Source organism: Indicator indicator, chromosome 18, assembly GCF_027791375.1.
Source record: "Indicator indicator isolate 239-I01 chromosome 18, UM_Iind_1.1, whole genome shotgun sequence".
Lineage (NCBI taxonomy): Eukaryota > Metazoa > Chordata > Aves > Piciformes > Indicatoridae > Indicator > Indicator indicator.
In genome coordinates, this window is record NC_072027.1 from 14,642,501 (window position 1) to 14,656,520 (window position 14,020).

Sequence of the window (14,020 nt, forward strand, 5' to 3'; positions counted from 1 at the left end):
AAAAAGTTGCTGAAATTCTCAGTTGAAGTCTTAGAAGAAGATTAAAAAAAAAAAAACAACAACAACAAAACCAACACAACTTCAAGGCACTTTTGTCTTTTCAAACAAGTTTTTCTTCTCTGCATGATTTACAAGCACCCACAAAAGAGCTGGGCATGGTTCTGCTGTGAACTTCTGGACTGCAGTAGGACCTGTTCTGTAAAGAGAACCAAAGTCACTGATTGATTTTATTACTTTTTTCAGGGCAGTTGTTCTATCAAAACCCAGTTTCCTAATGATGCCTGTAATGATATATCAAATTCTGTATTTTCTTATAATTCAAATGAGCTTATAAAGCTTAACACTTCTGATCTATCAAGGAATCCAGCAAAGACAATAAGCAATGGCTAAATTTGAGGATAGACACAGAATAAACATGCCACAAGCCTGAACTGAACTCTTTTCCAGCTTGCACAACTCTCAGGACATCCCAAGCTTATGTGAGCTTATCCTCTCCCATACAGGTAGCACTGCTACTGCAGCAAAGGGAGCTCAAGCAATCATTGAGTTTATCCCTGCCTGAGGAATCAACATGAGACCTTTGCACTGTTTCCAATGGTCTTGCCACAAGGACAAATTCCAGACTAAGAACAAACTCCAGATCACTACTACCTAGTCAGACTCCTCAGTAGAGCCAAATCTTACAGGTGTGTCCATAATATCAGCTTGAATGTAACTGCTGATTTGAAGACCACGAAGCAAAAGGTCTCAGATTCCTGTTTTAGAGAGGGCAGTTAACTTGTACAATGCAGAAGGACAGGATTTGCTTTCACAAGCTGCAGATCTCATCTGCTCCAAAACATGCTGTTAGCTCTTTTTCTGGGGGGTTGTGTTCAATATATTTTAACACAGGCACAAAACAAACACTCTGCAAAAATATAGTAAGGTGTCACTTACTGGTGTTGTGGTCTATGTAATAAACGCCAACCTGAGGGTCATAAGCTTCTTCCCATCCTAATGGCAATTCATCACTAATGCAGTCTGCAAAAGTCAGTGGTTTAGTGTACCTGAAATGTAAAATAATATTTAGGATTAAAAAAAGAACACTTCTGTATATTTGTTCCAAACAACTGAACATGAAAGTACCACAAGGGCTGCAGTATAGAGACCAACAGAAAGCTGAAAAATATTTTAAAGCTTTTGTTCTTATTAAATAATACTCCACAAACTCTTCCCTTTCTTCATCTGAAGTTGCAACATGATGACTTCATTCTGACAGAGCTCCTGAGCCTTGCCCAGCTCAGCCAGCACTCACTCAGCAGAGGAACATGAAGAACTTTGCCATAAACAATCCCTGTCTCTCACGTGAAAGAACAAGGCTGTTTGCAGGCAAGTCCTGTATCAGAAATATGTAGACAAGAAGAAGCAAGATGAGAAATGCAATTTGCATAGCATGAATAATTAAGACTGCACAATCAATAGCAAATGCTGAAGACTGTGGGACCACTTGTCATGCAACTCCACTCATTTGCATTGCAATATGTTCGGTTTCATTAATGACAAACTAGATTAGTCTCTCAGTATCACAAAAATGTGTAATCCACTCTGTCCAAATGAGGAAGTATTTCCACAGTATTGCTCAGAGACGTTTTTCTATTAGAAACTACATTCAGCAACATCCTGAAGGCTTGGATGGCTAAAAACAAAGTTTGGAGTACCCACTCCTCGAGTGATCCCACAGATTTTAGTCACTAAAAACAAAACCCTTTCCCTTTGACTGAGATAGTGAAGTTCAGTTTACACCAACAAAACTACTAACCACTGCAGGGAGACACAAGGCAGGAAGAATTAAGATTGCAGATATCTCACATACCCAGCTGCCAAGCACAACATGCCACTGGCCCACAGATTCATCGCAAGCCCACATGGCATACGTGGAAGGAGGGTCTGCGAGTCTGACTTGCCAGAAGAACCCTTTGGGCAGAAAGCACAGAACACACCATACAACATCACAGCCCCTCTCTAGCAGTTAGTATGCATGGCATGCTAAGAAGAACTGGGTCAAACTCTGCCACATACAAGCAGTGTGCCACAGGAAAGTAAGGTGGTTAAGAGAGCAATGTTCTGACCCCCTGCAAGAGAATGAAGAGGTTTGCAGAAAGCCTTTCACATTCAAAGGCAAATCAGCAGGGCTGACCGACAGAGTTAGTATTAAGTTTCAAGCATGCTTGAGCTTACTTCATCTGGAGGCACTGAGCAGCCAACTGGTAGCCCCAAATTAACAGCTTACAGTCACTCATCATTGTAAAGAGGATCTTTAGGAAAAAGACTACAACCATAAGAATTTCAACATAAAAATCAACATTTACTGACATAGTCCCCCCTCAACACATGACCTGGATGTCTGGTACACAGTAACAACAAGGGCGAAGTCTAAGTGGACTTTTGTGCATCATTTGATTAGCAACACTCAAAATATTGCTGTGAATTTTGTGAATTTATGATTGCTGCTTTGATATTTCTACAGAGAGCTTTGTAAGAAGAGGCATCATTTGGTCTGCAGTCTCTCACCTTGGACACCAGCTTCTACTCAGTCCTACAGATTGATTAAACCAGAAACCAAGTATTTCCCATTTCCCAGCTACATTTTTGGGAGTAATCCATGCAAACATGCCTCAACACAGAGCATTAATTAAACTCATACTTAAAGGTGAGAGTGTGCTGCAGATATGAAACATAACTTGATAGCTTAATTTGTATTACACACTGAGTGGAATTTTCTGCAGCAGAATTCTGCGTAAGAATCACATTTAAGATTAAAATAAGACTTTTTTTTTTTTAATAAATTTTAAAAAACCAAACTCTCCAGCCTTGAGCAGCACTATCAGTCCCAGGACTCAAGACCATTTTCATCACGGAATAGCCGACTTCAATACTCCAAAGTTTAATACCAAACTCATAAAGCTTCTGCTCAGCTTTTGTCCATTCCTGCTTTGCTAGAAGCAGCTGAATTCCTTCTAGATATGCTCAGGAACTGTCAGACTGCACAGGAAGCCAGGATCAAGCAACTGAAGGTTGCTTAGTCCTGTTTTCCACATGAAGTGCAATGCATGAACTACATACATCCAGTCAGCTCTTTCAGCTGGAGTTTTAGAAAAAGAGAGGGGAAAAAGCAAGGCAGGATCAGTGCACTGTAGCAATGCCACAAGCCAGCTGGAGACTTGCCAGTTACAAGGGCTCAGAAACAGACAGTAATTTCACCTCTGAGATTCCTGTTTTGAGCGTATCTCACAAGGCGCACCCACCACCAAGCAGAGACTAGTGCTGTCCTCCCTGGCTGACTGCAAGCTTGCAATTATCCCATTTGCACTAAGGGTAAGTATTCATTAAAGGAGAAATCTGTCATTCAAACAGCAAACAGAGGACTAATTAGTTTTAGAATTAAGGGAGTAATTCCATTTATTACAGACAACATATGTCATATAGCTATTTCCCCAAATAACTGCAGCTTCATCACCAAATTACTTGCTCTTCTAAACTCCTTTTCCTTGCCATTGTAGGAAAAAACTGGCACAAAGCAAAACAGCAATGCTGCAATTACAGATGAAAGACACACAATATGTTGTGTAGCCAGACCATTAATAAAGCATAAAAAGGAAAAAAAAATATTTTCTTGTTTAAGGATATGATTTTAGGGGTTATGAAGACCGAAATAAACCAATTTTCCAGAAGGAATCCAAAACCAAGCATCTCCCTAAGCACACTGACAATGCAGCATGACTGATGAAATGAGCAAAAGGTAAAGCCTCTTTCTCACAGCAAGACATGATTCAGTTAGTGTATTATTTCTGCACAAAACAGGACTGTTTCTGCATTTGGGAAGTTAAAGCTAGGGCACATCTGCAGAACTGTTTCTTTTGAAACGTCTCCTTTGTAATTCACAAAGCTTCCTAGCAGCCTTGGAAAAATCTCATCAACTTGGTCAAACCACACTACCATATAATAGGTTCTCTCTGTAGCTAGACTCAAAACAGCAATCCAGAAAAACAGACCCCTTTCATCCACTGTGCTTTAGAAGGAAGGAAACCCACAAAAACATCTATGCATTCTTTACCCTTCAGGTGTATTCACCCAGCTTTCAAAAGAAAGCAGTGCACCCAAAAGTTCAGAAAACCCTGACTTTTGTGACTTTACTTCTGATCTCCAGTCACAGAGAGGAAACCAAGGGGAAAACTTCAAAGTCAGTATGTATAGCATTTTTTATTAAACCCCAACTAGTCCAGTTAAGAGATGACATTTTCAGTAACATGACTTTGTCTGCATCTTCCAGTCACACTCACTTAGCTCTAATACCCTTTAGAGCATCAGTTAGACCAGAATTACTCCTGAAGCACTTCATCTGCTTCCAAGTTGCAGGCTAAACTTGGTGTGGGATTCCTATAAGAGAAACCAGTCTGAGCTAGAGAAGGTATTTGTAAATCACAGCCTAACTGGCATTTTAGCTCAGCAAAAAGTTATCACATATAAACTCACCTGGATCTCACCTTCATCCTACCTGCAACAGGCAGAGGCTGAGGGGAAAGCCATTGTTCATGGCCAGTGCCAGTGAACGTACTGAGGCACTTCACAAAATGCATGCCCCAAATAGCTTGAGTATTTGTACAGCAAATGGGTTTTGAATCCTGCTCCCACAGATAGAAATAGAAAGTTAGTTTCCTAGCTCTAGTTTGCAAGTCAGAGTTTTAAATGAGAAGGGCTTCTACATTCCTTATTTTTGATCTATCGCCTTCAGCTTCTTCCACAGAAAACTGGAAACCAATGTTATCGTGTGCAAACATTATTAAATGGAAACTTGCCCATCTCAGATTCAGAAAGCCTTTCTGTAGTCTTTGGCTCTACTGTTGTCAATCAAAAACCTCATTACATGAGAAACTCAAGGCAAATAATCCTTGTATAGCAAGTTTTTGATTGACAGAAGGTTTTTTAAACATGGCTGTAAGATCATAGAAGTTCCTGACAGGAGCAGGAGATGGGTGAACTGCCACTTACAAATCTGGAGTTAATAAAACACAGGTAACAGAAATCAATTCTAAATTTCTTGAAGCAGGAAATGTTCTTTTTGTAATGATTTGATTTCAGTGTTGATTGGTGGCCTACAGCAAGTGAGCAAAGCCCCATGCAGCTTTTTAGGTAGGCTGGTGGCGGGGTATGTGTGCATGTATGGGTAGAAAGCATGCCATGTGCTTGGCTCACCGCAACGGGAAGCATTTAGAAACCACCAGGGGACTGCCAAGTTTGTGCTGTACATAAACCCACCTAATCCCCGTGTTTGCAGGTTCCTCAAACCCACATAACACAGTAAAGCCATTTAAACAGTAGAGCCTTATTTTAATCAGTTCAGTAGAGATCACATGGCCTTACACAAAATCCTTCATGACTCTATATGGGTGAAACTACACAGCAGGGGATTTCCTACAGGTTACTGTACTGACAGCAACAGTTCACTGCACAAGGAACAAAGGTGGCACCTGGATCACTCAGGGCCTTCACTGTCAGATCCTATTACAGCTAACATCTAACAGCTCAACAGTTCCTTCTGTTTCTCCCCTACCCTCTTGTACTCACAGGCACACAGTGAGGGTATGAGGGGTACAAGTTTTGTGGGCAAGATGTAAACCAAGATAACCAAATCCTAGAATGGCTTAGGTTGGGAGGGACCTTAGAGATCATCTGCTCCAACCTCCCCACCATGGGCAGGGATGCTTCTCAACTAGACTCAGCTGCTCAAGGCCTCACTCAACTTGGCCTGGACACCTCCAGGGAGGAAGCATCCACAACGTCCCTGGGCAGGCTGTTCCAGAGCCTCACCACCCTTGTACTGAAGAACTTCTTCCAAAGATCCAGTCTAAACCTACTCTTCCTCAGCTTCAAACCATTGCCCCTTATCCTGTTGCTAGACACCCTTATGAAAAGTCCCTCTCCAGCCTTCCTGCAAGATCCCTTCAGGTACTGGAAAGCAGCTATTCATTATTTAAATTATTATTATTTATTATTATTATTAAATAATGGTTTTAAAGTATTTTAAAATATTTTAAAATCATTATTAAATTAAAATATTATTATAAGTTGTAAATTCTAGCAGATACCTCCAGTCATAACACTTCTCTTACAAAGCCAAGTAGTTTTTAGAGCCAGTCTTTTGTGAGAGAAGCCTGGAGTCAGATTTTATTTTTAATGTCTTCTACTGCATTGTTTGGGGTTTTTTTGTTTGAATTAATTTCTCATTTGAATACAACTTACTGCTCATTATGTGCCAGGATGTGCTAAACAGACCAGGACAGAGAACAGGCTATAAGCACCTCAGTTCCAGCTGTGACATTGGTTGGGTAGCTGTACCCAAGATTCCCATGGATCTGAGTTCTGAGGAACCTGTTAATGGGAAGAGCTCCTACTGTAAGTCAGAAGGCTGCTGCAAGAATCTCTACCAGGAAGCTTGACATGATGACATACAAGCTTCTTTGTTTTTAATGAGGTCGTTCCCATTCTCAAGGCAGATGCTGATTATTTTTAAACTTCAGCATAAAAAAACCTCTCACTTTGCAGACATGTTTTCCTAGGGCTACACCAATCTTCTCCTCACAAACACTTTTAAAAATAGACTCCTACACATTTATTACTCAAGTTGATGATCCAGCCCTCAAACATACCAGGGCTATTTGTCACTATAGTAACTGTTTTCCCCTGGAGCATCTTCTCTGGCTGCAGGGAGAATTGCCTTTGGAGGGTGGAGGTGTGGCAGCAAAGAGGCTCCATTTTGCAGTCTTGCTGGCAAAGCTTTCCTCACCCTGGCACCACACACCTGGGCACAATGAAACACTCCCTTGCATTCCCACTCCAGCTGCAATTTAGCAAAAAGGCAATGAGAATAGCCCATCCCTAACAGCCAGTACCCTCAGCAGTGACAACAGGCAGCTCTGGGCCAAACAGCACCCTCAATTGCACTAAAACCTCAGCTACAATGGGGTCTAGAAGGGGAGACCTCCACACCAAGAGGAACAGAAAGGAGTAATTCAGGACCCAATAAGCAGGTAAGAACTATGTGCAGCAAAATGCTTCCCAGGTAACAAGAAGTAACCTTTAAGAAGTAATCATAAATTTGAGAAGGTTCTTGACTATGCTCCAAGGAGTCTGATGAGAGATCAAATATGACATTTGAAAGTTTTGGAAACCAGACAATACTTCAAGACTTACACAAAGGCACAGCCACCCTAAACTTCTAGTTACCAAACAGATGTCATTTCAAAGACTCTCAGCATATACAGCATTACAACCTCGGCCTGGTATTCCTGTGATAAAGGATAACAACAGCACTATACCCCTTAGGAAAAAATGGAGTCAAGTCTAAGAAAAACAGGTTATTTGAAGTTGCTGCTGTAAACCACACAGATCTGCTTAAACTACAGCATAACATCATCAACAGCAACACTCTAAAACCCCAACACATCTCGAGAAACCTAGACTGCAGAGCAGCTTTCCTTTGTTGGCATGGTTATGAAGTGTATTTGCAGTCTCCCAAAGATCTCTCATCTTGCCTCTCCTCCTGGCCCCTGATGCTTCATGCATTGGGTCATCTCTAGGATAAGCAGGCCCAACATCTATTCTCAGTGCTGATTTTCCAAACTACAGTAATTTTAAAGAGTCTTATTGTCAATGAAGACCTCAGAGATGCCCTCTCCTGCTCTTTGGCCAGGATATATTGACTTGTATGTAATTTGCAGTTCAGACCCTCTACTGCTTTTGCATGAGCAGGTAACATCAAAATTCTTTTTCTACAGAAACTGGTCACATGCTACCCAAGCAGGTTCTACACAAAGCAGATCAGGAGACAAACAAGGACACCTGAAGTCAGGCAACAGCCTGTATTTTGAGCATTCCAGAGACAAATAAATTTAATACCTTTAAAATTAATACATTTCTAACACCCAGATTAATGGAAGCATTGAGCTATATAATACACAATTTACATCTTCACCAGCCACAACGAGCATGCCTAGTACCACTCAGGCTAACAGCTGCTTGCTTGTTCTATCCACTTCTGAAAAGGCTTGCATGTTCACAAGCTCTACTTTGCACACACTGACAGTTGTTTTGCCCATGTATTTCTCTTCAGTACAGATCATTTACTCCTGTAAGCAAAGAGCTACTTAAGTTATTTTCAAGAAGAAGACTATCAAAAACCATGTACAGATTTTAGATCATTCCCAGAGATTAACAAACTGGTTCTGCTAGCAGGAAAGAGGCAGGAGGTCAGTCATACCTTTTTAATCACTCAAATGCAAAATTCCTGGGATAGTTCAAGGTTAAAAAGTCAGGAAATGGGAGTTGAGGCTTCTCACAACATTAACTTGCCTGCAAGCCTGCCCTCCTGAACTGATTAAGCAGAAAAGATATAAAAGAGTAATGTACAACTTGATGAGAATAGTGCCACACTACTAAGCTAGAAGCATGCAAGAGTTGGAATTTACCCATGGAATTCAAACACCTCTAGTTTTAAATTATTGGGGTTGTTCATTTGTTTAAGTTTGGCTTCAGTTCTTCTAGAAAGAGGAGCAGCCTTGCCACCTGCATATCCTGAACAGACTAAAACCAAGTCAGCTCTCTCTTCACTCAGAGGTTTCACTGCTCTTGAAGAAAACGACTGGTCACTACATAGGAAGGGATAAATTGTCTACCAAACATCCAGAGTAGTCAGACTAGTTTCTTGACATATTTGGGAGATTATGAACTGGAAGACGTGTCTATGTTCTTACAGCCTGCACTCCTACTTCTCTGAAAGGCTGCCTATAGTGTGGGTGGCAGTAGTTTACATTGGCAAGATGCCTCAAGATAAAGAGGTGTATAGGACAGACTCCCTCCCCTGCAATCCAGCTCCTAGAGCAGGGAACCAATAACTATTGTCAGAAAAAGATAAATATTTGAGATTTTAGCAACAAGGTAAGTACTGAACATTTGCTGTACCTCAGCATTCAGGAACCATCTACCCCATGGGCCACAGCATGCAGAGACAGGCAGTGGCAGCAAAGTCAGCTCTGGGGTGACTGGATGTCTATAAAGGGGAACAGATTTGGGGTGCACCCCACAGACAGACTTCACTAGGTACTGAATTTTCACTTTATGTATAGGGAACAAAAACCATACTTCTTTGAGAAGCAATGCACATTACTGCAGCTTTAATAAGACTGCCTGCTTGCTATTTCTCCATTCTAAATGTACTTACGGAGTTACAGAGCTATTTGATATTCCTGATCCCAAACAGCTACATCAGGAGGCTCTTTGCTCTGCGTCACTTGCAAAACAGAGTCTAGGCAAGCAGCAGGGCATCATCACATCCTCTGCTCTTTGCCCTAAAACATAGAAGCTGCAGCTTGTGCAAGGTCTAGATCAGTTCTAGAAACATTCACCACTCTCTGAACTGACAGCAGCCTGTCAACTTCGAAATCTTGTCCAGATAGAGCTGAAACCAGCTACAATAGGAAGCTACCAAGTCAAGTGAACCCCAAAAGAACCCTAACTACTATTTTTTTGCTGTTGCTATTAGTGTTGATGCAATGCCTTCTCAGATCCTGAAAAGTCATACTGTACAAAAGTAAACAGAAATGTCAAAACAAGAACTGATGTCCAGAACAATATCAGGAGAGTAAAGCTTTAGGAGATGTGCAGAGTTAGAATCATAAGATTAAAGCTAATAGGTTTAGTACATTTTTATCCAAAGTAACAAAGCCTTGATTTATTATGCAGTTAAGCCACAAAAAACCCTACTTCTACAGCCAGAACTGTACACAGAACAAAACATAGCTCAGTATTTCACACACTGGAAGGGAGTCAATACAAATCAACAACTATTGAAGTTTCTTCACTCATTTGAGGACAGCAAAAATGAGATTTGCATCACCAAGTGAGTTTAATTGATTTACACTTACAAAGATCATTTATTTTGAATGACCCACTATCACTATGTTTTGCCAACAGACTAAATTTGTGTTAACACAGAAGTTATGATGGCACTTGCTTTTTGCATTCCCCTTCCCCACCTACCTCACACAGCTTCAAGCTCATCTGCAGTCCTTCTGTCAGCTATGGAGTGGCACAAGCAACCTGTTGAAGATCTGCATGCCCTACATTCAGCTCAGGAAGAAAAAGAAAAGTCCATCTGCAGAGGGGTGCAGGCCAGATACTCAAGTCTCACAGTGAGGATCAAAGTGGGAGACGGACTACAGTTCTGGTACTGCTACTTTCAAGAACATGGAAGAATGCTGCTAAGGTGAAAGCCTTCTTCAGATTCAGGACACTCATCTCATCACAAGCAAAGCCAAACATATCAGTACCATGGTATCTTGCAACTGAGATACTGCTGGTAGCACCCCTTGCAATTCCCAGTGGTGAGGGAGATCCTTATCCACAGGGAGTCTCCATAGCTTGTGTGTGACACCAGGAGAGCTGCCTCTTACCCGTCAAAACACCGGTCCACAGCCAAGAGCCTCATCCATGGCCACAGTGCTCAAGGGAGACTGCTTTGCTCTTCTTTGCACAGAATTTACAACACTCCAGGAAAAACAAGCGAGTTTTCCTAAAGCATCTTAGATTGGTGCATGAAACCAAGAAAGGGGACAGCAACTGTTAAATTCAGCACAAGTGTCATTGTGCTGATTTGCCTTGTCTCCTGACCAGGAGAAATATTCTAGCCTTACTCAAAATTCAAAAAAGTTAGACAAATCCCAGAAGTACTATGTAATTTTTCAGAATTCAAGGGAAAACTCATTATGAAAAATTCATTTCCCAAGACTGTTTGCAACTCAAATATTATTGCAGGGAGTATTATCTGAGGATCTCTGTGAACACAAGCTCATGGATGCAATTGATATCAAGCGTTCGAAGAGGATGTAAGTACAAGGGCTCAACAGTTTAACTACAAGCGATAAATGATATTCTGATCATAAATTATAACTGGTTGACAAAAAAAGCAAGGTGGTATTGTTAAACATGTATATGCATGTGTGTGAAGGTGTCATCTTTAGCCAGGGGAGTAACTGACAGTTACTTTGCTCTAAAAGCCTTGTGAGGAAGAGACTCCTATATGTTTTGGCCTGAAGCAGTTCATCATTAGTTTCTAACTAATGCAGTGTATACTTTTTTCATTTAAGTGTTCAACAGACCTTTAAAGAAGTACCAGGTATCAAAAGCATTTAGTTGTTCCTCAGCTCTTAACACAAAGCATTTCTTTCCACTAAGTGAAGACTTAGCATAGGTACTGCTTCATCACCACTCCTCACACGTCTAGGTACGTGTCAAAGACACACCTTACATAGTCTTACTATTAATATTTAGCTACTTTATAACTTCAGTGTTTGAGAAAAGAGCACAGGAACCTCCTTGCAAATGGAATAAACTTCCTCTTTCCAGTATACTCTGAAGGCAACTAAAAGCACCTTAGACTGCTTGTGTCTTTTTCACATTGCTGTAGTCCTACTTCTCCTATCCTTACTTCTTCCTCAGAGAACAGATGTGCAAAACTCCTTTAGACCTTGAAAGATTATAAACTCCAGACAGTAAATGTAAATCAACTACTCTAAATCTCTTTGGAAGCAACGTAACATTCCTTGAAATATTTCTCGTACGACAAATATTCTACACAGAAGAAATTGTCATTGGTCTTAGCATACTATCTTTGCTTTGGTATGCTGAATCTTCTTTGCAGCATTATCAAATTCATCTTTCTCCATAGTCAGTTTCTTGTTCTTCCAGATTTTAATAAAAGGCTGGATGTACAGCACTCCCTCTCAGGAAAGAGCACTTTTAAGAAAATAAAACAAAATCAGAGCAGCCCCTGAAGACTGAATTCTGGGTTTGATTATAACATTACTGGCATCAGTGTGATCACTGCCATAGTACTGGCCACTCACCACCAGAAGTCACAAAGCTAAAGAGACCATACATGACCTCCTATGCCCATGTGAAGTGACTGAGATAAAGGTCCTTGTGAGAAGAAAAATCAGCATTCTACTAAGTCAAGTTGAAAGCAAGCTGGTGGTCCTGTAGGTAGTTCACTCCACAGAAACCCAAGTCACAAACTCTGTAGGTGGATCAGCATTTAACAATCCACTCCCCTCAATTTTCATAGCAAATGAAAGCTGGGGTTGTGGCATCAAGCTCAGACCAACAAAGAAGATGGCTGGCAAGTTCACCAGTTGTGAGAGAAATGGTGTTTGCATCATCACATTCCCTGCCCAGGAGCAGGCTATGGGAAGGCAGCATATGCTATGTAACCCAACTAGATATAGCACATGCCAGCCTACTGATCCTGACAGCTCTGTCATTCAGTAAGAGCAAATACTCTTCCACAAGAGCAGAGGTGATAGCAAGACTACTCATTGCACTTCTCAGCAAGTCGATTCAGCTCATTCAACTGGGACACAAGTCTTCACACACTAGAACAAATGGAGTGCCCCAGTCCAGCTCCATCTCTCTAAGCAGAAGCCACACCATTCCACAGTAGCTAAAACCAGTCTTCCCCAGATCATTAGCATGCATCCAAATTCCTAGCACAAACCTAGAGCCTCTAAAACAAAAGATAAGAGTTTGATAAGTGAGACAAGAATTTTGCTTAAACACTCCCAAATAAACATTTAGAAAGACACTGGCAAACACCTGAATTCCTCTAACAAAAACTACACAGCACACAACAGTAAGCTAATGTAGCTGTGGAGAGAGAGGTTTTTATTCTATCCTTGTCGAGAGAAAAGAAAACAACAATTAATTTTAAGCAGCTGCTCCCAAAGCTGCAGTGCAGTCTCAGCAATAGAAATGCCACAGTCAGAGTCAGTCTGTAATGGCACTCAGATTTCTTCAGGAACGCAGCAGTTAGAATTTTGCAGTGCATCTTCACAGTCGTAGTACTAAGCATCGATTTCTTTGTTGCACTACAAGGGTTGCTTTATTTGTATCATGACGCTTTCCTGGAATGTGCTTCAGGATTAAATGCACTCAAGTTTTTTTTTTTCAAAATTATCAACTTCTAGGCAATGCAGTTTCTTACCCTGAATCGGCATGTGACTGTACAAGGACAGAGAAGGGAGGGAGAATTCTGCCAGATCCACAGCACAAAGGCATCAGTAACTGAGCCAGTCCAATGGTTTCTTCCACAAAAAGCATCTCTCTCACCTACTGCCCTATGCACCCTTTCCTTGCTCCTCTTCCCAGTCCAGCAACTCTGTTCTTGCCTGCCACACCCTCCAAGCCCTCCCACAAACTGCTTTCATTCAGTAACACCAGGGCAGAGTACCCAGGCTTTTGTGCTGAGGGTATTTATAGTTGGGTTAGTGGGACTCGGCAGTTGATAGCATGCCAGTGACAAAGGAGTGTCAGGAACAGAAGCAGCACTGGGGAAAGCCATAACCCTCCTTGCTGGTTGTGATGAGCTGCCTGGCTGCTCACCAGATTTCGGGGCACCAAACTCATAGATGACCTGCATCTGCCATGGAATCATAATTAGAAACAGTTCTCTGGAGCAGCCCATCTTCTCCAGCTGCCAGACTGCCTTGCTACTGCCTTCAGACTCAGCATTACTTATAAATGAAGTGCACAGAAATGGTCAGCTTTAGAGGCTGCTCTCAGACTTGATGTGCACCGTGATCAGTCCAGCCCTGTTGCAGGGCCATGTCTGCAGGAAGCAATCTGCTGAAGGTGTACAAGGAGCTGTTTGTTAGAGCTGTGCAGGCGCAGCACTCGCTGTCAGCCTGGCTAGGCAGCACACTGTGTGCAGCGTGGCTGGTGAAGGAATGTGCTCCCTGACTGCACCTTTTCATCTCGATAAGGATTTTCAAGGTCATGTTCACTTCCCTGCCGGCTCCTCCCTGGCTCCAGTGCAATCCCAGGCACACAGCCCTGGGCCCTGGTGCACATTCCCACCCTCCATGTCTCCTGGACACCAGCACAACCTGTCGCATTCCTCTGCGGCAGCAAACCTCAGCCTTCCAGCTTGCTC

At 41.8% G+C, this 14,020-nt stretch overlaps 1 protein-coding gene across 1 annotated transcript in view; it reads right to left on the minus strand.

Moving 5' to 3' along the window:
• The window catches only part of WWC1 (WW and C2 domain containing 1), a 70,239-nt gene that overhangs the window by 38,778 nt on the left and 17,441 nt on the right, over positions 1 to 14,020 (minus strand). Inside the window, exon 2 of the mRNA XM_054389066.1 lies at positions 937 to 1,046. Coding sequence (XP_054245041.1) covers positions 937 to 1,046 — 110 coding nt within the window. The remainder of the gene's footprint in view (positions 1 to 936; positions 1,047 to 14,020) is intronic.